The following is a 21,797-nucleotide window of genomic DNA, read 5'->3' as shown; positions in this document are numbered from 1 at the left end:
TTTGGGCCGTGACAAGGAATTAGGGGTTGGGTTAAAAGATGGTTGGATTTTATTGGGTTGGGCATGGTTAATTATACATAATTAGGATTAAAAGAAATGTAGGGTCAAGTAAAGAAGAACCAGTAATATAAAGACACGTGGCAAAGGTGGGGTCGAAAAATTAATTCTTATTATTTAAAAATCAAAATTGGAACTGCTAGTAGCAATGACATAAATAGGCCAAAAGTATAACGTTAGTGGCATGAATAAGACGATCTTTTAACAGATGACATAGATATGCCATTTATGTTTGTTGAGTGATATTTTTAGGCTTTTTCCGTTTAAGCTATATGTAAAATCATTATATTAAATATATTGTGCAAACTATTTCTTAATTGAATTATGTAACAAAATAGTTTTGTAAAAGATAAACAATACTAGCTAAAAATGAAAAATATCCACTAATAGTTCGTACTCTACTTCAGCCAAGTCATTGGGTATCACATATTTTGGGTGCTCGTGAGGCGCGTTCTAGGATTTATATAATTGATATAATTTTGTTTTTTAACATAAAAATTACTTTCACCAATTCACACAAAAATCACAATTGCGGAAAAACACAACTTCTAATGCAATATCGTTTACTCCATAATTTTTAATTTTTAATTTTTTAATTTTTTTAAGTCTAATAAATATTGACAAAGGAGCATGAATTTGCTTTTTAATAACTGCTCTCTATATGGTACAACTTTAGAAAAGTGTCGAACACTTTTTATGTTTAGCAGTCCTTTTTGTTTTATTAATATAATGTGAAAGTTACGACCAAGCATTAGCTCTCATAAAATAAGTAAAATGTGTGTAAAGAGCTTTTAATTATTGGTAATATATCAGACACAAATTTAATAATAACTATTAATATGCACGCAATGTACGTACCCAATTGTTCCTGTAAAGTTTTGAATGATCGTTTACCTTTCAATCAAACGTTGCTCCTATAATACTTTTGTATAACGATAACATATTTTTGAATAATATTTATGTTATTTTTAAAGTTTATTCTCCTTAATACGAGAGATACACACAACATACGTACACTAAGTCTAGTAATAATGAATATTTTAAAATAAAAAATATAAGATCATTATATAAAAAGTGATTAAATAGTAATCAACTAATAATTTACATTTTATCATTAATATACTTTTCTTTTTTTCTTCAGTCTCATATCAAAATTTATACTTTGTACATTCTTATTTTTCCATATTAAACTGTCTATTCTCTCAAAAATAACTCAAAAAACATTGAATAGATTAAATTGCACATGCTTTTTCACTCATTTTCAAGGTGTTAAGCATTAGAGCAATGAAATTTTATTTTAATACCAAGTAATTCAGCCTTTAGATCATCCTTTATTGTTTTCTTTGTCTATTATCTTTTTCTTTTAACTTGACAGTAGTTAGTTTTACCTAACATAGGTGTTGGTTTTATATTATATACTACTTTAGATTTAAATTTGTCAACTAGAAAATATCAATGACATTACTTAATCACATAATTAAAAAAGAAGAAGAAGAAGAGAAAGAGGGATTGAAACATTAACAAAATCTCAACATGGAGCTTTTTAAAACAATGCTTCAAAAAAAAGATTAAATAGATTGACTGGATTGTCAATTAATAAAGAATTATTAAAAGAAATTGATTTTAAAAAAAAATTATTAATCACTTTGCATCTCAAACAAGTTAGGAAAAATAAACTTTACATAAAAATATATATGATTCTTAAATATAAAAAAAGACTTGAGACCTCTAAATAATATTTGGCTTTAGGCCCCCGATGTATTAAGCCGCCGTGAACTCATCAAGCAAATCTGAATGGTCAATGAAAAGTGTGGCAACCTACGTACACATAAAAATAGAAATACTTTAGTAACAAACTAAAACAAAAATCATCTGTAATATTTATGTGTATCCAATTTAAAATGTTTAATCACCTCATCGTACACATTGTTTATGCTCGTGTGCTCCTCTTTGTACCTCTTCAAGATGTCTAGGAAGGATTGGTAATCATGTTTATTATTTTGGAAACGTTTCTGCATGAAGTGATAATCCAGCAAGTTAGCACCTCTATTTTCTTCTTCTTTTTGATAGTTAGGATTTAAACTTTAATCTATAATCATAATTTTATGTTGGATAAAATTGAAATAATAATTAACTCTTAAAATTCATTAATTACTTTTATCCATCGTTTAACATATTTAATTAATTAAAGAACCTCAGTTTTCCGGTAACTCTAGGAATGTAATACTTTTTTCTAATTAAAAAAAAAAAAAACTTTTTTAATTAATCAAAACTTTATTCCGGGTGAAACAAAAGCAGTAAATCTCTTTTTAAAGTTTTGAAGTTTTTAGTCCAATACTCTAAGTTTGCATTAGAAAAAAGACAGATCCAAAATTTTAATTTTACGGGTTCAATCTTTATGTTTTTACCATTGAACTCATTGCATTAAAAATTATGGATTCAGAGAAACATTTTATAAAAGTCAAAATAGCACGGGCTAGCCAGTTTTCGGACTTGTAATACAAAAATAGTCGGTGTTTGCAAAGTCATTGAACATTAGTCACTATTTTACTGCAACACGAAAAGTTCTAGCATAATATATTGGAGATTGGTGGACTATATTATATTGGAACTCCGGTATAATATACTGGACTTTCAGTATAATATACTGGAGTTCTAGTATAATATAAATATACTGGAACTCCAGTATATTATGCTGGAATATTTTTCCGAATTTTGAACAGTGTTTTCGTTCAAAATTATCTTTACATGAAAATTGGCTAAATTTCGATTACTTTTGAAGTTGTGGCTATTTTTCAATTACCACTTGTAAATATGGCTATTTTTAAATTTCACTCTTTTAAAGGAGCTACGTATTTTAATTAGTAATTAGAAAGAGCTACATCTGCCTCTGATAGAAACAAGAAACATTTTAAATAACACTTTTTTTTTTTTAAAAGTCTTTACATTGATTTTATAAAATGAACGCTTAAAATTATATCTCTGTATGCGATTTTCTACTAATTACCATGAGATATACATGAATAGAGACTAATAACGATAAAAGGGCAGACATTTATTATAAAAAAGCAGAAGGCAAGAGAATTGTAACCTTTACTTTCGCCACAAAGCGGAGAGCTTCTTCAAACGTAATGCTTCTATTTGGAGGAGCCTCATTTGCTTGAGTGAGGTTTATTTCATAGCCTTTGGGCAAGAAATTGTTGAATCGAAGAATCAAATCAGGATGCCCTTTAAACAAGTCTTTCACTCTTGCCATCACACCACAAGTATCAATTCTGTCAGGAATATCAAAATCGTGCAATTAAGTGGGCGTTTGAACATAAGAATTAAAATTCCGAAAAAAGTGAAAAAAAATTGAAGTGAAAATAGTTTTGAAAATTAGAGTTGTGTTTGGACATGAATGCAATTTGAAGATGTTTTTGAATTTTGTGAGTGATTTGAAGTGAAGTTTTTGAAAAACAGTTTTATGGAGTTTTTCAAATTTTCGAAAAATTCCGAAATTCATCGAAATTTGAAAATTTCATGGACAAACACTGATTCCGAAAAAAAAGTAAAATTTTTTTTTATGGCCAAACGGGCTCTAAGTCTTACATAATAAAAGCTACCAAATGTGATTAATATATGAGGATGACAGTAGCCAAAGTAGCAAACCTTTGATTCTTAAAGTCATTCGTAAGTGCAATGAACATGTCATACTTCTCCCTTTGATCTTGAAATGTGTCCTTAACTTCCTTTATATAAGACAGTGCATCATTAATTGACACTCCACCTTTTGTGCACAATTACTAGCCGCGGCAGCTCCACCTCTTCCAGCGCTGCGGCTGCCACCTCCTCCTCCGCCTAGACCACTTGTGATTGACCCAAAAGTAAAACGAAAAATTATACATCTAAAGTTAGAACCAGAGCAATAAGTAGCCACTCAGATTATATACTCCTTTTTGTAAACAATTAAAAAAAAAAAAAGATATTTGTTACCTCCCATCAACATAATGTAACGGATAATCCCAAAACCATTAGTTCCGGTTTGTTTGTTCTTAGCCTCATTGAATCCTCACTCTTCGAGTGTAAGCACAGAAAACTCATTGCCAGAGAATGCTGATTTGAAGCAAAGACGAGCAATTAAAGTAGCAATTGAAGTGGGCGGTCAATGAAATTGTTATTATGTAGTGGTTGTTATTAATTGTTACATTATTTTTCAAGATTGAAGAAGACGGGTGGATTAATGGCGGAAGGAAGAGGCACTACTGATTTGGTGAAGATGGAATATTTTGGGAAGAAAGTGAAATTAATGGGTGGAAAATAAAATATAATGGGACCCACATAAAATAAAGTTAAATATAAAAGAAAAAAGAAAAAAACCTTAATTTTGAGGGTTTCATGCGCTTAGAATTAAGTATAAAGCACACACTTTGCCATGTCAGTGTGAAGGGTTCACGAGGTCTCACTTTAGTGGAGAAGAAGTGTCCAACTGAAAATGGGCTCAGTTGAGGTGTCTGGCTGACCGTTGAAGACAACTTGAAGGGGTCGTTTATGTATTTCACCATATAAATAACATAAATATAAATTTCGGACATCAAGTAAAGTCACAACTACAATCTCAAACTCAAACTCAATTATAAAATACAATCAACACCACTTACACAACGTTTTACTTACACTACTGTGACGACCCAGTCGGTCGTCTTTGGAATTTATGCCCCGTCTCCCATTAACTGCTTCCCCTAAGTTCATTTCTGCTATTCTGGTTTGCCGGGACGTTCGGTGTTGGGATTCAGAGTGTTTTGGGACACTTAGTCCCTATATAAGAGCTTAAGTGTTGAAAAATGGTCTGTAATCGGAACAGTGTGAAGATGGCCTCGGAATGGAAATCCAATGGTTCCGTTAGCTCCGTTAGGTGATTTCGGGGTTGGGAGCGTGTTCGGAATATATTTTGGAAGTCCGTAGCTCATTTAGGCTAGAAATGCCGAAAGTTAGTATTTTGACAAATTCCGGTTGATAGGTTAAATTTTGATTCAAGGGGCGGAACGGAATTACAGAAGTTGTTGTAGCTTCGTTAGATGATTTAGGATATGCGTGCAAAATTTCAAGTCATTCGGACATGTTTTGGTCGGGTTTTTGATCGAATGTGTGTTTTGAAGTTTCTAAAAGAACTTAGGCTTGAAGTTGATGTAATTCGATGATTTTAGTGTTAGTCGAGGTGTTTTGATGATTGGAGCAAGTTTGCATAATGTTTTAGGATGCGTTGGTGCTTTTGGTTGAGGTCCGGGGAGCCTCGGGTGTGTTTCGAGTGAGTTTTGAGCAAGTACGGACACCCCGGAATTTAGAAAAATGGAGGTGGCAGCAGTGGAGACGCGGACCGCGAAGCTCATATCTTTTGATCAACACGGAATTTTGAGGTGATTCAGAAACGAAAGTTGTAGAGCTTTGAATCTAGGTTTCAGAAACATATTATAATAGGCATTTGGACATTTGTAGAGAAAGTTACGGCCTAAATAGTGAAGCCTTTCACTGCAGTCAAATTGTTGCGCGGCCGCGACCATTTTTGTGCGGTCAGCACTCCCTGGGCGCGGACCGCGGTCATTTTTGTGCGGTTAGCACTGTCGGAATCCGAGGGGTACTCTATAAATACGAGGTTTTGGGTTTTATTTGATATTTTGACCTATAGAGCTCGGATTTTGGCGATTTTTCGAAGATTTCTTCAAGAAATTGGTCGGGGTAAGTGATTCTAACTCAGATTTGGTTAGAATACATGAATATACCAATGAATTCATCATTTAATTAGTGATTTGAGATAGAATTTGGGAAGAAAATTGTGGAATCTTTCAAAAATATAAAATAAAGATTTGAAGGACCAAATGGTGTCGGAATTGGATAAATTTGGTATGGTTAGACTCGTGAGAGTACGAGGTTTCTGGAAATGTAAATTTTATTCGATTCCGAGATGTTGTCCTGAGGGGCATTTTGGTCATTTTACCTATTTTCGCGCCTTAGCTTTGATTTTAATAGTGGAACTAGTTACTTGCGATGTTATTTACAATATGTAATTGGTTTGAATAGATTTGGACCACTCGGAGTCGGATACTCGTGGCAAGGGCATTGTTTCTTAGCGATTTTTGTACCGGTTCGAGGTAAGTGGCTTCTCTAACTTTGTGTGGGGGACCTTTCCCCTTAGGATGTGCTATATTTGATAATTGAAATGCCTTGTACGTGAGGTGACGAGCGCGTACTTGAGCTAATTGTTGAAAATCCGATTTTTCCTTAAGTATTTCAATTGAGTTCTTTCCTTGTTTTATGCTACTTGTGAATTTAGCATGTTGCTAGTCTAGAAAGGCATGTTTAGTTGACTTAATTGCCTATTTGCTTAAATTGCCTGAATTGCATTACGTGAAGCATGTTAGGCTAGAAGTAAATGTTTATTTGGTACGAAATTAGCGTTTAATTTAATATTCTTGTGTTGCTGCTCTGTGTTTTACTTTGGGACTACGGGTTAGATTCTCGGGAGATTCCCCCTGCACATTTACTTTGGGACTACGGGTTAGAATCCCGGGAGATCCCCGACAAATATATTAAGGATACCAAGAGATCCCTAGTTGATATTGAGGATACCAAGAGATCCTCGGGATACCAAGAGATCCCTAGTACATATTGAGGATACCAAGAGATCCTTGGGATACCAAGAGATCCCTAGTACATATTGAGGATACCAAGAGATCCTCGGGATACCAAGAGATCCCTGGCTTATATTGAGGATACCAAGAGATCCTCGGGATACCAAGAGATCCCTAGTACATGACGAGGATACTAAGAGATCCTCGGGATACTTAGAGATCCCCGGTTACTTTCCTTATGGTTTGCTTTCATCATTGTTTCCGTTATTGTACTCTTATTATCCTGCATAGATTCTTACTGTAGGTTCTCAATTGCATTGCTTATCTTATCCTGACATCTTTATTTTTTTATAACCTCAGTAGGGCCCCGACCTTCCTCGTCACTACCCAACCGAGGTTAGGCTTGGCACTTACTGAGTACCGCTGTGGTGTACTCACGCCTCTTATGCGCATGTTTTCATGTGCAGATCCAGGTACCACTACTCAGGCGCACTATCAGTGAGGCAGGAGGACTACAGAGACTTCGAGGTAGATCTGTTGCGTCCGCAGACCGACGAGTCTCCCTCTTTATTCTATCTTTAGTACTTAGTTCTCTTTCCTTCCGTTTGTTAGATATTCTGGAGTTTGGAGCCTCACTATACATTTTTGTAGTCTGTGTTTTCCCGTGAGTTTCCGGGTTTTGTGATTGTTTTAGTCTTGAGATATTGATGTCGTATATGCCGAGCGACGTTCAGTATAATTTTCTTTTAGATAATTAAATATGGTATTCTATTTTTCCGCAATTATTATGTTTCCGCAAGTGTTAGGCTTACCGGGTCACGGATACTAGGTGCCGTCATGACATGTTCACGGTTGGTGAACTAGGGTCGTGACAAGTTGGTATCATAGCTCTAGGTTCATAGGAGTCATGGGACACAGGCCGGTTTATTAGAGTCTCGTTGATCGGTACGGAGACGTCTGTACTTTTCTACGAGAGGCTATGTAACCGTTAGGAAAATTCCACTTCATTTCATTTCTTATCGTGCGCCATTTATTCAGTTTGGAGATTATATCATATGTTCCTTTTGCATTCACTCGTGTATTGAAATTGTGCACTCGGTATCAATTTTGCGTCGATGGTTCGTGATGCTACAGAAGGATTATAAGGGAGCCAAGAATTTGCTCAACCGTTGTTACCGTGTGTCATCCATATTGATAATGCAGAAGTATTGAGAGATCATTCAATTGTGCACATGGGGGTGCAATAGGTTCTGACATCTGGTTGATAAGTACGGTCTTAAGAAAGTTTACTTAATTGCCTAATCGTCGCAGTAATGGTAGAGTCACAAGGTGGACGTAGATCTGAAGATAGTTGGTGGTAATAGGGACTATGTGGTACGTATGAGATGTCTATCTAGCGAAGGGTACAACTAGCAACCGAGATGCTGGAGGAAGTGAGTTTAACTGTCCTAAGAAGGACATATGCCAAACGAATGGCTTGGGGTGTCTCATGATGGTGACATACGAGCGATAAAGGTTAGTATTGTGGAGTATCAAGATGTATCTTATGGCCTTGCACCAAGTGAAGAGAGTTCACTATCAACGATCAAATTGTGGGTCATGTGTCATATCAGATTTGGCATGAGGTGTATTTATGTGGTATCCAAAAGTTCTCTGAAACTTGTATATGAGTAGGAGCTGAGATTTGTATGGGATGATGTGGGCACTTTCGATGTTCCTATGTCCATAATGATTCTACATTCAGTATCAGCAGGGAAATGAAAACAATTTTAGAACACTCGTAGTGCTCCAGTTAATCAGGGCACTCTCATGGGACAATTATCTTTTAAATGCACCACTAGTATGGGGTTCCTTAAATGGTTATTCTAGTTATCCGGCACAGACTCAGTATGAGCAGCCGAACTGCAGATGGGTTGTTATGAATGTAGTGATACTAGAAATATCATGAGAAATTATCCCAAACTTGGGAAAAACCTATTTCATCATAACACACAGTCAACACACTCCATTATAGTTACTAATCTACATACGCTACAAGATAGAGATGGAGAACGAACGGGCAGATGGCGCCTAAGAGGTGGATGCCCGACCCATTTATATAATTGCTATAGTATGGCTGAGGTCACTATACCAGATGATGTCATTACAAGTACAATTCTGATTGTTATAAAAATGATATTTTTTTTCCTTAACTTGATTTGATTTTGAAAATTTAGGTGAGTCCTCTTAATATGCTCCACTCATGAGTGAGCTTTGTAATCCTGAAATCTACTTATGTGAATACTCACGTTGGGCTATTATATGGAGATAACTATCCCTATCATTGTATGTTGTGATTTTCTTTGACGGAAATTATTGAAAAGAAGAAAGAAAGGAAATGAAAAATTTCAGTTGGCACAATGTGCAAATACTTGTGATTCAGAGTTGAGGGTGATATCCTCAAATAATTATATAATGTGAAATATTTTAAACCGAGCTACAAGCTGCGGTGGATGTTATATAAGGACAAGGTCCTGGTAGTGAAAGGTTTATGTGTTTAAAATTCTCCTTTTATGAAATTAAAATTTTTGGTACTATATTTTAAATAGGAGTCATGCCTATTGGGCTTATTTGACAATTCTTGTATATTTTCTGTTCATATTCAACCATTTTTTGTGTTGTAAACGTTGAGCTCTAGCCTATGAGATGAGCGTCCATGTGGCATTAAATGTGACTCATTAATTTGGGTAAGTAATTATGAGGTCTCAATGCCTCGTTGTGAGTAAAGTGGAGGTTTGAAATAAGATGATTGTTAACATAAGGTTAATTGGCAATGTTGTGATTTATGAACAACTATTATGGCTAGAGACATGGTTATTAGCATACAGATGATATGTTTCATATCCAGATATCAGCATGATAATGCGATGCTTATAATGATGAGATTAGTGTTATTGATATATACATTGTGGTATTTCATTGGGTTGTGGATGTATTGTTAGTAGTTGTTTTGGTGTTACTCTGGCAGGTGGATAGACCCGAATACAGGGGAGGCTCTGCCGAAATTTCAAAAAAAAAATTAATAAATAAATTTTGGAAGTTAGAAAATTTGAGACCTTAAGATGTGCGAAGAAAGAGTTAAGCTACGTCGTGTATTTGAGGATGAATGACCCTAAGTGGGGGAGAATGTAACAACCCGAAGGAATAATTTCGAAGTATTTAAGCATTATTAAAAGTTTAAGTGTGTTGAAATAAGACTAATGCAGTGTGATGATGTGGAATTCGTATCCTATGACGAATGGCAGATTTTGAAGTTTGGGTCCTGTCCTAAGGTTATGGACTAAGGATGAGGTGAAACCTTCAGTTAAGTTGAAGGATCAGTTACAGGAATTTGCTTGATAAAGGTTTTATTCGGCCCAGTGTATCGCCTTGGGGTGCTCCTATTTTGTTGGTAAAGAAAAAAAAAAGAGGTGCTTCTATGCGTATGTGTATTGATTATCAACAGTTGAACAAAGCTACAGTGAAGAACCGTTATCCTTTGCCTCGTATTGATGATTTATTTGACCAACTTCAGGGCGCACAAATGTTTTCTAAGATTGACATGCGCTCAGGTTTCCATCAGTTGAAGATTCGGGAACCAGATATCCCGAAGACTGCTTTCAGGACTCGGTATGGCCATTATGAGTTCCTTGTTATGTCATTTGGGCTGACCAATGCCCCAACAGCCTTTATGTATTTGATGCACAGTGTGTTCCGGCCATATCTTGACTCGTTCATCATTGTCTTTATTGATGATATTTTGGTGTATTCCCGGAGTCAGGAAGATCATGAGCAACACCTGGGAACTGTGCTTCAGACTTTGAGAGAGAAGAATTTATATGCTAAGTTCTCGAAATGTGAGTTCTGGTTGTATTCCGTGGCATTCTTAGGCCACGTGGTAACGAGTGAGGGTATTCGGGTGGATCTAAAGAAAGTAGAAGCAGTGCAGAGAGACTTATGGCAATGGATGTTCAAGCCTTAGTCAACCAGTTTGTGAGATTGGACCTTTCGAAGCCCAGTCGAGTCCTAGCTTGTGTGGTTTCTCGGTCTTCCTTGTTTGACCGTATCAGGGAGCGGATCACCATGGACTTTGTAGTTGGGCTCCCATGGACTTTGAGAAGGTTCGATGCTATTTGGGTGACTGTGGATCGGCTGACCAAGTCCGCTCACTTTATTCCTGTGTGTACTACTTATTCCTCAGAGCGGTTGGCGGAGATCTATATCCGGGAAATTGTTCGTCTGCATGGTATCCCGGTTCCCATCATTTCAGATAGAGGTATCAGTTCACATCACGGTTCTGGAGGGCCGTTCATCATGAGTTAGGTACTCGGGTAGAGTTGAGTACAACATTTCACCCTCAGACGGACGGACAGTCCGAGCGTACTATTCAGATTCTTGAGGATATGCTCCGCGAGTGTGTGATTGAGTTTGGAGGATCTTGGGATCAGTTCTTGCCATTGGGGGAGTTTGCTTACAACAACAACTATCAGTCCAGTATGCAGATGGCACCGTATGAGGCTTTATATGGGAGACGGTGTAGATCTCCGGTGGGTTGGTTTGAGCCGGGCGAGGCTAGATTATTGGGCACGGACTTAGTTCAGGGTGCCTTAGAAAAGGTTAAGGTGATTCAAGATAGACTCCGTACAGCCCAGTCCAGACAGAAGAGTTACGCGGATAGGAAAGTTCGTAATGTTTCCTATATGGTTGGTGAGCGGGTTCTGCTTTGGGTTTCGCCTATGAAGGGCGTTATGGGATTTGGGAAGAAAGGGAAGTTGAGTCCGAGGTTTATTGGCCCTTTTGAGATATTGAGGCGAGTTGGGAGGGGGAGGGGTTGCTTATGAGCTTGCCTTACCTCCCAGCTTGGCAGGAGTGCATCCAGTATTTCATGTATCGATGCTCCGGAGGTATCACAGTGACCCGTCGCACGTGTTGGATTTCAGTTCAGTCCGGCTGGACAAGGATCTATCTTATGTTGAGGAGCCAGTGCCAATATTGGACAGGCAAGTTAGAAAGCTGAGGTCAAAGAACATTTCTTCGGTAAAGGTTCAGTGGCGGGGCCAGCCGGCCAAGGAGGCGACTTGGGAAACCAAGCGGGATATGCGCAGCCGATACCCTCATCTTTTTGCTACTTCAGGTATGTTCTCTATGCTCGTTCGAGGACGAACGAATGTTTAAGTGTAGGAGGATGTGACGACCCAGCCGGTCGTCTTTGGAATTTATGCCCCGTCTCCCCATTAAATGCTTCCCCTAAGTTCATTTCTGCTATTCTGGTTTGCCGGGACGTTCGGTGTTGGGATTCAGAGTGTTTTGGGACACTTAGTCCCTATATAAGAGCTTAAGTGTTGGAAAATGGTCCGTAATCGGAATAATGAGAAGATGGCCTCGAAATGGAAATCCGATGGTTCCGTTAGCTCCGTTAGGTGATTTCGGGGTTGGGAGCGTGTTCGGAATATATTTTGGAAGTCCGTAGCTCATTTAGGCTAGAAATGCCGAAAGTTAGTATTTTGACAAATTCCGGTTGATAGGTTAAATTTTGATCCAAGGGTCGGAACGGAATTCCGGAAGTTGTTGTAGCTTCGTTAGATGATTTAGGATATGCGTGCAAAATTTCAAGTCATTCGGACATGTTTTGGTCGAGTTTTTTATCGAATGTGTGTTTTGAAGTTTCTAAAAGAACTTAGGCTTGAAGTTGATGTAATTCGATGATTTTAGTATTAGTTAAGGTGTTTTGATGATTGGAGCAAGTTTGCATAATGTTTTAGGATGCGTTGGTGCTTTTGATTGAGGTCCGGGGGGCCTCGGGTGTGTTTCGGGTGAGTTTTGAGCAAGTACGGACACCCCGGAATTTAGAAAAATGGAGGTGGCAGCAGTGGAGACGCGGACCGCGAAGCTCATATCTTTTGATCAACACGGAATTTTGAGGTGATTCAAAAACGAAAGTTGTAGAGCTTTGAATCTAGGTTTCAGAAACATATTATAATAGGCATTTGGACATTTGTAAAGAAAGTTACGGCCTAAATAGTGAAGCCTGTCACTGCAGTCAAATTGCTGCACGACCGCGACCATTTTTGTGCGGTCAGCACTCCCTGGGCGCGGACCGCGGTCATTTTTGTGCGGTCAGCACTGACGGAATCCGAAGGGTACTCTATAAATACGAGGTTTTGAGTTTTATTTGATATTTTGACCTATAAAGCTCGGATTTTGGCGATTTTTCGAAGGTTTTTTCAAAAAATTAGTCGGGGTAAGTGATTATAACTCAGATTTGGTTAGAATACATGAATATACCATTGAATTCATCATTTAATTAGTGATTTGAGATAGAATTTGGGAAGAAAATTGTGGAATCTTTCAAAAATATAAAATGAAGATTTGAAGGACCAAATGGTGTCGGAATTGGATAAATTTGGTATGGTTAGACTCGTGAGAGTACGAGATTTCTGGAAATGTAAATTTTATTTGATTCCGAGACGTTGGCCTGAGGGGCATTTTGATCATTTTACCTATTTTCGCGCCTTAGCTTTGATTTTAATAGTGGAACTAGTTACTTGCGATGTTATTTACATTATGTAATTGGTTTGAATAGATTTGGGCCACTCGGAGTCGGATACTCGTGGCAAGGGCATTGTTTCTTAGCGATTTTTGTACCGGTTCAAGGTAAGTGGCTTGTCTAACTTTGTGTGGGGGACCTTTCCCCTTAGGATGTGCTATATTTGATAATTGAAATGCCCTGTACGTGAGGTGACGAGCGCGTACTTGAGCTAATTGTTGAAAATCCGGTTTTTCCTTAAGTATTTCAATTGAGTTCTTTCCTTGTTTTATGCTACTTGTGAATTTAGCATGTTGCTAGTCTAGAAAGGCATGTTTAGTTGACTTAATTGCCTATTTGCTTAAATTGCCTGAATTGCATTACGTGAAGCATGTTAGGCTAGAAGTAAATGTTTAATTTGTACGAAATTAGCGTTTAATTTAATATTCTTGTATTGCTGCTCTGTGTTTTACTTTGGGACTACGAGTTAGATTCCCGGGAGATTCCCCCTGCACATTTACTTTGGGACTACGGGTTAGAGTCCCGGGAGATCCCCGGCACATATATTGAGGATACCAAGAGATCCCTGGTTGATATTGAGGATACCAAGAGATCCTCGGGATACCAAGAGATCCCTAGTACATATTGAGGATACCAAGAGATCCTCGGGATACCAAGAGATCCCTAGTACATGACGAGGATACTAAGAGATCCTCAGGATACCAAGAGATCCCTGGCTTATATTGAGGATACCAAGAGATCCTCGGGATACCAAGAGATCCCTAGTACATGACGAGGATACTAAGAGATCCTCGGGATACTTAGAGATCCCCGGTTACTTTCCTTATGGTTTGCTTTCATCATTGTTTCCGTTATTGTACTCTTATTATCCTGCATAGATTCTTACTGTAGGTTCTCAATTGCACTGCTTATCTTATCCTGACTTCTTTATTTTTTTATAACCTCAGTAGGGCCCCGACCTTCCTCGTCACTACCCAACCAAGGTTAGGCTTTGCACTTACTGAGTACCGTTGTGGTGTACTCACGCCTCTTCTGCGCATGTTTTCATGTGCAGATCCAGGTACCTCTACTCAGGCGCACTATAGGCAGGAGGACTACGGAGACTTCGAGGTAGATCTGCTGCGTCCGCAGACCGACGAGTCTCCCTCTTTATTCTATCTTTAGTACTTAGTTCTCTTTCCTTCCGTTTGTTAGATATTCTGGAGTTTGGAGCCTCACTATACATTTCTGTAGCCTGTGTTTTCCCGTGAGTTTTCGGATTTTGGGATTGTTTTAGTCTTGAGATATTGATGTTGTATATGCCGAGCGGCGTTCAGTATAATTTCCTTTTAGATAATTAAATATGGTATTCCATTTTTCCGCAATTATTATGTTTCTGCAAGTGTTAGGCTTACCTGGTCACGGATACTAGGTGCCGTCATAACATGTTCACGGTTGGTGAACTAGGATCGTGACAACTACTATTGTTGATAGGTTTGAGTCTCATTCTCATCCATTGTAAACCATTGATTAGTTTGGACTAAAAGTAAAAGCTTCGAATAGATCATGTCAGAATTGGCAAAACACTTAATATGACAGAACCAAACAAATAATAGTGCTTCTGCTACTAAAGTTTCTCGGCTTTACCCTAAAAAAGAATTTACAAGAAAAAGAAGTAGTACTAGCAAACTAGACCACCCAAACGAATGCAGCATCGGTGTATATATGACAGAAAAAATGGCATCTAACAATTTGTGATCATAAAATTAATCATACACATGCACCATATTGTAGCAACTAGCAATCACTGATTTACTTAGAATTACCGAGAATTCAACAAAGTCTCGTGTACATAAAAAGTACAAGAGACGGAGAAAAGTGAAGAAAAGGAAAAGAGCTTACCAAGAATCAAATACATTGACTCCTAATGGCCACATGCTGCAAAAATAAGACAGCGAGAACAGGTTTAATTTTAATTACAATAAATAAGAAACAACAAAATAAGATATGTTCGATTTGCTAATATAAAGTCAAACTTTTGAAGTTTTCCTCGGATTTTCGGAGGAAGAAAACACAAAAGTCTCAGCAGATCAAACAACGAGAAAGGAGTACACACACTATATTAAAAACACGAAGGCCCTTAGCAAAATGTCGTTCACCCTTTTTATCCTTTAAAACTAGAGTTCAGACTAGACAAAATAGTCTTTTAAATATTATCCTAATATTTAAAAATATTTATTTAATTATCTCCCCAATATTTAGGAATTTACATTTAATTGTTTCCTTTATATTTAGGAATAATCATTTAATTATTTTCCTAATATTTAGGACTTTGAAATTAATTAAAAATTTAGATATTAAATCTCTCCTTATTCAAACTATATACAAAACTTCTATAATCGAAGAATTTAAAAGAAAGAAAAAATTTAGCTTTATAAATTCTTTCCTTTTAAAATTCATTACTTCTAACACCAAAGATTTAAGCAATAACTCTTAGCTAAATATTAAAAACGATTTTACTTAAATATTCTCTTACCAAATATTTGGGAGTTTGACCCTAGATGTCGTATCAATTTAAAATCTAAGAACTAAAATAAATTCAATTTAAGGAATTTATTTAATAACTAGACAATACTTTAGAATGGAAAAGAATGATTTTCTTAACATAATTTTCTATTATATTTTGATTAAATTAAGTAATATGATATCTTATTTATTAAATGCAAACTGAGATATATTATTCTTAATTTCTTATGGATATACAAAGTTCAACCAAGATATTATCATAGTTGAATAGCAGTGAATAATAATATATTTTTAATTATTTTATTACTTTCATATTAAATTAAAATTAAGAAATACAAATTATGAGGAATAATTGGGGTCATTACTTATTTTCCTGAGTAAGATATATGACTAAGTGGGGTCATTACTTATTTTCTTAATATTAAGAACTTTTAAATTAATAAAAATTTAATTATTAGATTTTTTCTCACTTAAACTACGTAAGAAATTATTTATCTATCTATACTATATTAAAAGCATGAAGTCCCTATCGAAATATCTTTTTTACTATTTAAAAGCTAATTTTACACTAGACAAAATATTCATTTCATTATTTTCCTAATTTAGGACTTCAAATCAACTAGAATTTTATTTACGAAGATCCTAACAATTAGGACTTCAAATTGAATTAAATTTTAACTTATTAAATCATTCCTTGTTTGATCAGTTTTTTATAAATATTCTTTTGGAGTTTAGTACATTCCATTAAAGTTTTTTTAATTCTTAGCCTATGAGGTATATAATAGTATTTCTTTCTCTCTAAATTATCAATAATTGATTGCCTAAAATATGAAACATCCATCAACAATGCATGTTCGCCTTTTTCCTGTTAACATTTTAAGAGTTTTGATTATCTCAACTTTAAATTTCTAGAGGACTGAACTAAAATGATGGTAATTTAGAAATAAATTAAGCTACAGTCATAGTATGTGAATTTGTAACTACAGTTCATTTTTTAAACTTAAGATAAACTAATACATTTGGAACTCTTGAAATAACTATATATTTGTCATCCTCCCCCCAATCCCCCCCCCCCCATAATTTTAAAAAATTGACCTAATAATGTGAACTCTTGAAATTTCAAAGTTGTCAATAGCATAGTGCATTTGGAATGAGTTTAGGATAGTATTAACTTTTATTTGGTATTAGATGAACGTGCAAAGTAGGGAATTTAGACTTAGATCAATAAGAATCTAGAAATTTTTTTTACACAAGAGGAGGTTCATTTGGCTTGTCTATAATTTTGATTAACTTTGAATGAGCAATTTTTTTTTTGTTTGTGTAATGACATTATGAATGTAGAGTGTACAAAGAATTGTTAGATGAAATAACAACCTACCATATTTGTATCTTATATAATAAAATATTTATAATTATAAATACTATAGAACTAATTACATTAAATTCTTTCAGAAATGTTGAATTCAACTATATATTGCATTAATGTACTAATATTTATTTTCATCATTTGAACATATATTGCATTTAATTTAACCTCCATTGCTATTTTTCTATAATTCATATATATTTTATATTTATTAACGTGATGCACACGTGCAACGCACGTACACTAAAACTAGTACTATATTAAAAGCACGAAGGCCCTTAGCGAAATGTCGTTCGCCTTTTTTACCCTTTAAAAATAAAGTTCACATTAGACAAAATAGTAATTCAACTTATTTTCCTAATATTTAGAACTTAATTCCTTATTTGAATTATGTATGAAATCCTAATATTTAGGAGTTCAAAATCAATTAAGATTTTACCTTATTTAAATTATTTATAATCATTCTATATTAAGTTCTTAATATTGAAGATTTTAACATCAACTTAAATTCTATTAATTAAACGCTTTAACAAACTCATCTAACACATGCACGTACAATGATGGTAAGAAATATTGGGGAACATCATGGAAACTATTTGGGCTAATTGATATTTTATACTTTAAAATTAATTTAGACGTGAATTACCTTATATTAATTATTTGTTTGTTTTAGCAACGTGACATTATTTATTTTTTTCATGTTACAATTCAATATTTAAAATTTGGGGTGTGCTAAATTAAGAATTTGAATCAATAAAACTTTAATGGGTTACTATAATAATAAAAATAAATAATTAAGTCTTTAAATTAATTATTAGCAAAAAAACATAATCCAATTATTTTTCAAATGCACCCATATAAGTACAATTAATTTTGTAGTTAACAAAACTCCTTGGTATATACATTTATTTCCATAAGATCAAGCAAATTGGCGGGGAACAAAATAAATAAAAGAGGAATATCAGTTATATAATATAGCATTAAGCGAGTAAAATTGATTAAAAATACAAACTTAAAATAATAAGAATAAAATAGTGGACCAAAATAAATTATAGTTAATTTTTTTTTTTTTGCACTCATTTCATTGAATAACAACTCCTTAGTTTTTTCTTTATACAGCTAGCTAAATGCAACTAATATCCTTAGAAAATAGAGTTATATTGGATAAATAGTTATTTAATTATTTCTTTAATATATCTAAAATTTTATTTAATTATTTTATAATATTTAGGAATAGTCACTTAATTATTTTCTAATATTTACCACTTTAAAATCAACAAAATTTCTACTTATTAAATTTTTTCTTATTTGAACTATGTCCTAATAGGACTTTAAAATTAGTTAAAACTCTTCTAAAAATTTAGTTTCAAGTTTCGCCGTTTTCCTTTTCTTCATCGTTTTCCTTTTCTTCAAAAAAAAAACTTTTATGCATACTCTTTCTCGCTAATTAATAACCTCAAATATTTTCCTTACCAGTAAGATTTCAAAAAATTTATTAAGTATCTTTATAGAGGGTATTACTTGAGATTCATAATATTCTTAGTTTTATGGTATACTACCAAGAATTTATGAGATTTTGTTGCCACAAATCTTGATTGATTATATTCTTTGATTTTATAATGCAGCTATTTATTACTCTATTATACTATTTATTACATGTATCATTTTACTATTATATAAGTAAAACGATCGAAGTGAAAAATCAAAATTGCTCATAGAAAGTCGAACTACATCATTACCTTTCAGTCATATATTATATTTAATGTTATACATAATGTTTTATAGTAATGGAACAAAAGGAAGAATGACTAGAGCGAACCAAACTCAAACATGATTAACATTTATAATTTTGAGGAGCTCATACTTTTTTAAATAAATTTTACATTTATAATGCAAATATGTTTTGAATATATTTTATGTTATTTTTAAAAAAGCTTATTTTTATTGATACAAGGTACACGCGCGCATCAAGACTAGTATATATAATAACGTGAATATATAGGCGATGTGGAGAATCTTGAGCTGTTTTCCTTCAGTTTATGTATTAGCCCCTTAATAAGGCCTCTTCCGCGTCCTGTTTGGGTTGTTAACAATTAGGTCAAAGACGGGGTGTTTATTTTAGTCTTTTTATAATATTTTACGCTGCTAGCGTTTGTACTTTATGCTATGGAAATACAAAATGCCTAGACGTTGACAAAATTAAGAACAGATGGCAGTTTTTTTTGTAATAGTCTGTCAAAGTTTAAATGGCCTAGGTTATGGCTCGTTTTGTGGTAAAAATTGCACGGGGCACCCCATTTGATCGCTCTCATTTAACTTGTACCCATTTTTTAGATTTTTTTAACTAGTATCCAAAGTTTAAAGCTTTTTTCTCCTCTATCTTCTTCTTCTTTTTCTTTTTCTTCTTCTTCTTCTTCTTCTTCTTCGTGTGACAGTGATTTTATATGGTATTTTTTCACTTCAGACTTATTGGCCTTAATGGTTGCACTTCACACCTATTTGGTCTTAAGTGCATTTAAAGTGCAATTTTTTCACTTCAGACCTCTCTTACCTTAAGTGCATGAAAATATTTATTGCACTTAAGACCTATTTGGCCGTAAGTGCATCTGAAAGTGCAAATTTTTTTACTTCAGACTTATTGACCTTCATTTCATGAAACCATTGGTTGCACTTCAGACCTATTTGGCCTTAAGTGCATCTGAAGTGTAATTTTTTCACTTCAGACCTCTCTGAAGTTAAGTGCATGAAAATATTTATTGTACTTTAGATCTATTTGGCATTAAGTGCATCTTAAGTGTAATTTTTGCACTTTAGACTTAATTGGCTTTAAGTGCATTGCACTTTAGACTAATTATTTTTATAACTTCAGACCCGATAAATCTGAAGTTGATCGTAAATTGAGTAGGCCTGCAATTTTTTTGCAAAGTGGGTATACCTTCAATTATGACCCCAAAACCGTGTATAGACCCCATTTTGTGACTTGATCTAATAGATTAGCCTAAAATGACTCATTAAACTATTGGGCCAAAATAAATCAAAATAAGGATTTTTTTCACTTTTAGCCTGTGCCATAAACTATTTACATTCGATCGAAAAAGTGTATAAAATTTGTATAGTTTTTGCATAAAACATACATAATACAACAGATACACAAAAAAATAATATTTTTTAGCTATTATTTTAAGAGCGACTAGTGTAATTTTCCCTCAAAATAATGTAACATGTCAAATCAAAATGCGAGCGGTTTGTAACTTCTAGACTATTTTCTTTGCCACAGATTATTAATAGTCAATAACTCCTTTTTTTCAATTTCATTTATTTGTATACTTTAACTTTTGTTGGTACATTGTTCTCTATATTCCATTCAATTTCGACATTTTTATCCCTTCACGTGTATTGCTGAACCATGCTTCTCTCCATTAGACAGTTTGCAAAGAATTTAATTAATACCCATTGTCATTATAAAGATTTTTTTATATCATCAAGTCATTTTTATCTGTTAGTTGGATAAATGAGTCAAATTTGCCATATGTGATGGTTTAACTTTGTCTCTGTTAATAATTAGGGCCAAAGAATTCCTACCGTTAGCAAAAGTTCTCACTTATACGCTTATTGAGTAAAAATAGCACAGGCTAGCCAGTTTATGGATTGGTCATTCAAAAATAGTCAGTATTTGCAAAGTCATTAAAAAATAACCATTATTTTGCTGCAACACAGAAAGTTCCAGCATAATATACTGGAGATCGTGCACCTGTGTATGAACTTCCAGCATATTATGCTGGAACTCCAACACGCAGAAAGTTTCAGTATATTATGCTGGACCGGTATATTATACTGGAACTCCAGTATATTATACTGGAATTTCATTATATTATATTGGCGTACTTTTTCGGATTTTAAACAACGTTTTCGTTCAAATTTATCTTTACATGAAAAATGGCTAAATTTCGATTACTTTTGAAACAATGGCTATTTTTGAATGACCATTTGTAAATCTGGCTATTTTTGAATTTCTCCCGCTTATTGACTAGAAGTTAAATACGTAATAAATTAGATTACTATGAATTAAAGATTATTATAAATTATTAAATAAAACTACTAATTAAAGACCGTATAAATTAAAGAAAGAACTTATGTTTTCGTTTAACCATATGATATTTGTGGCACATTAGCCCAACTAACTCCAATTCCCACAAAATATATAGAATTCACTAAATAGTTTCTTATAAAAAAAAGTTTCATTCTCACACTTGTACCCGAAACTTAAAATACTATTCATTCGCATAGATAGAATTTCAAGTTTAATAAGTGTTGCCTTTCACATATTCATGATACTTTTGACCTTAAAGATTTGCCCATAAATAAATTAATAGTAACAAAGAATTGGAGGTCTAACCAATATTAACAAAGAGTTAGAAGAGCCAACAATTACGTTCGAATCAAAACTCATTTTTTATGCAAAGCCATTAACTATTATAGGACAAAACTAAAAGCACGTGCAAACATAAGCTAAAGCAAAAGAACTTGGTTGATAAGGTCAATAAAGAAATATAATAATCAAAAGAAATAATACCTTTCGTGATGTTCGCAGAATCGCAAAGTTTGCATAATTTTGTTATGGAGTAATACTTCTCAAAAGGTTTATGATAGAAAATATGGAATAGTGACTCCTTTTATATTAGTGTTTGACTCCTTT

The 21,797-nt window shown here is 34.3% G+C and overlaps 1 protein-coding gene across 1 annotated transcript; it reads right to left on the bottom strand.

The window, feature by feature from the left end:
• Positions 1-1,818: 1,818 nt before the first annotated feature.
• On the bottom strand, positions 1,819-3,313 carry LOC142178929 (paired amphipathic helix protein Sin3-like 2). Its single transcript, XM_075248748.1, has 3 exons — positions 3,149-3,313; positions 1,971-2,069; positions 1,819-1,875 (listed from the first exon to the last, which is right to left on the bottom strand). Exons 1-3 carry the CDS (start codon positions 3,311-3,313, stop codon positions 1,819-1,821), a joined length of 321 nt encoding a protein of 106 aa, XP_075104849.1.
• Positions 3,314-21,797: the final 18,484 nt, after the last annotated feature.

This window comes from Nicotiana tabacum, chromosome 3, assembly GCF_000715075.1.
Source record: "Nicotiana tabacum cultivar K326 chromosome 3, ASM71507v2, whole genome shotgun sequence".
NCBI classification, from domain to species: domain Eukaryota; kingdom Viridiplantae; phylum Streptophyta; class Magnoliopsida; order Solanales; family Solanaceae; genus Nicotiana; species Nicotiana tabacum.
This window is presented reverse-complemented; position numbering and strand designations above follow the sequence as displayed.

Coding starts and splice junctions, on each gene's coding strand:
- LOC142178929 (XM_075248748.1), bottom strand. CDS start 3,313: ATGGCAAGAGTGAAAGACTTGTTTAAAGGGCATCCTGATTTGATTCTT. Junction 2,070..3,148: donor GCTTTGTGGCGAAAGTAAAG/GTTACAATTCTC, acceptor CACTTCATGCAG/AAACGTTTCCAAAATAATAA. Junction 1,876..1,970: donor TAAACAATGTGTACGATGAG/GTGATTAAACAT, acceptor ATGTGTACGTAG/GTTGCCACACTTTTCATTGA.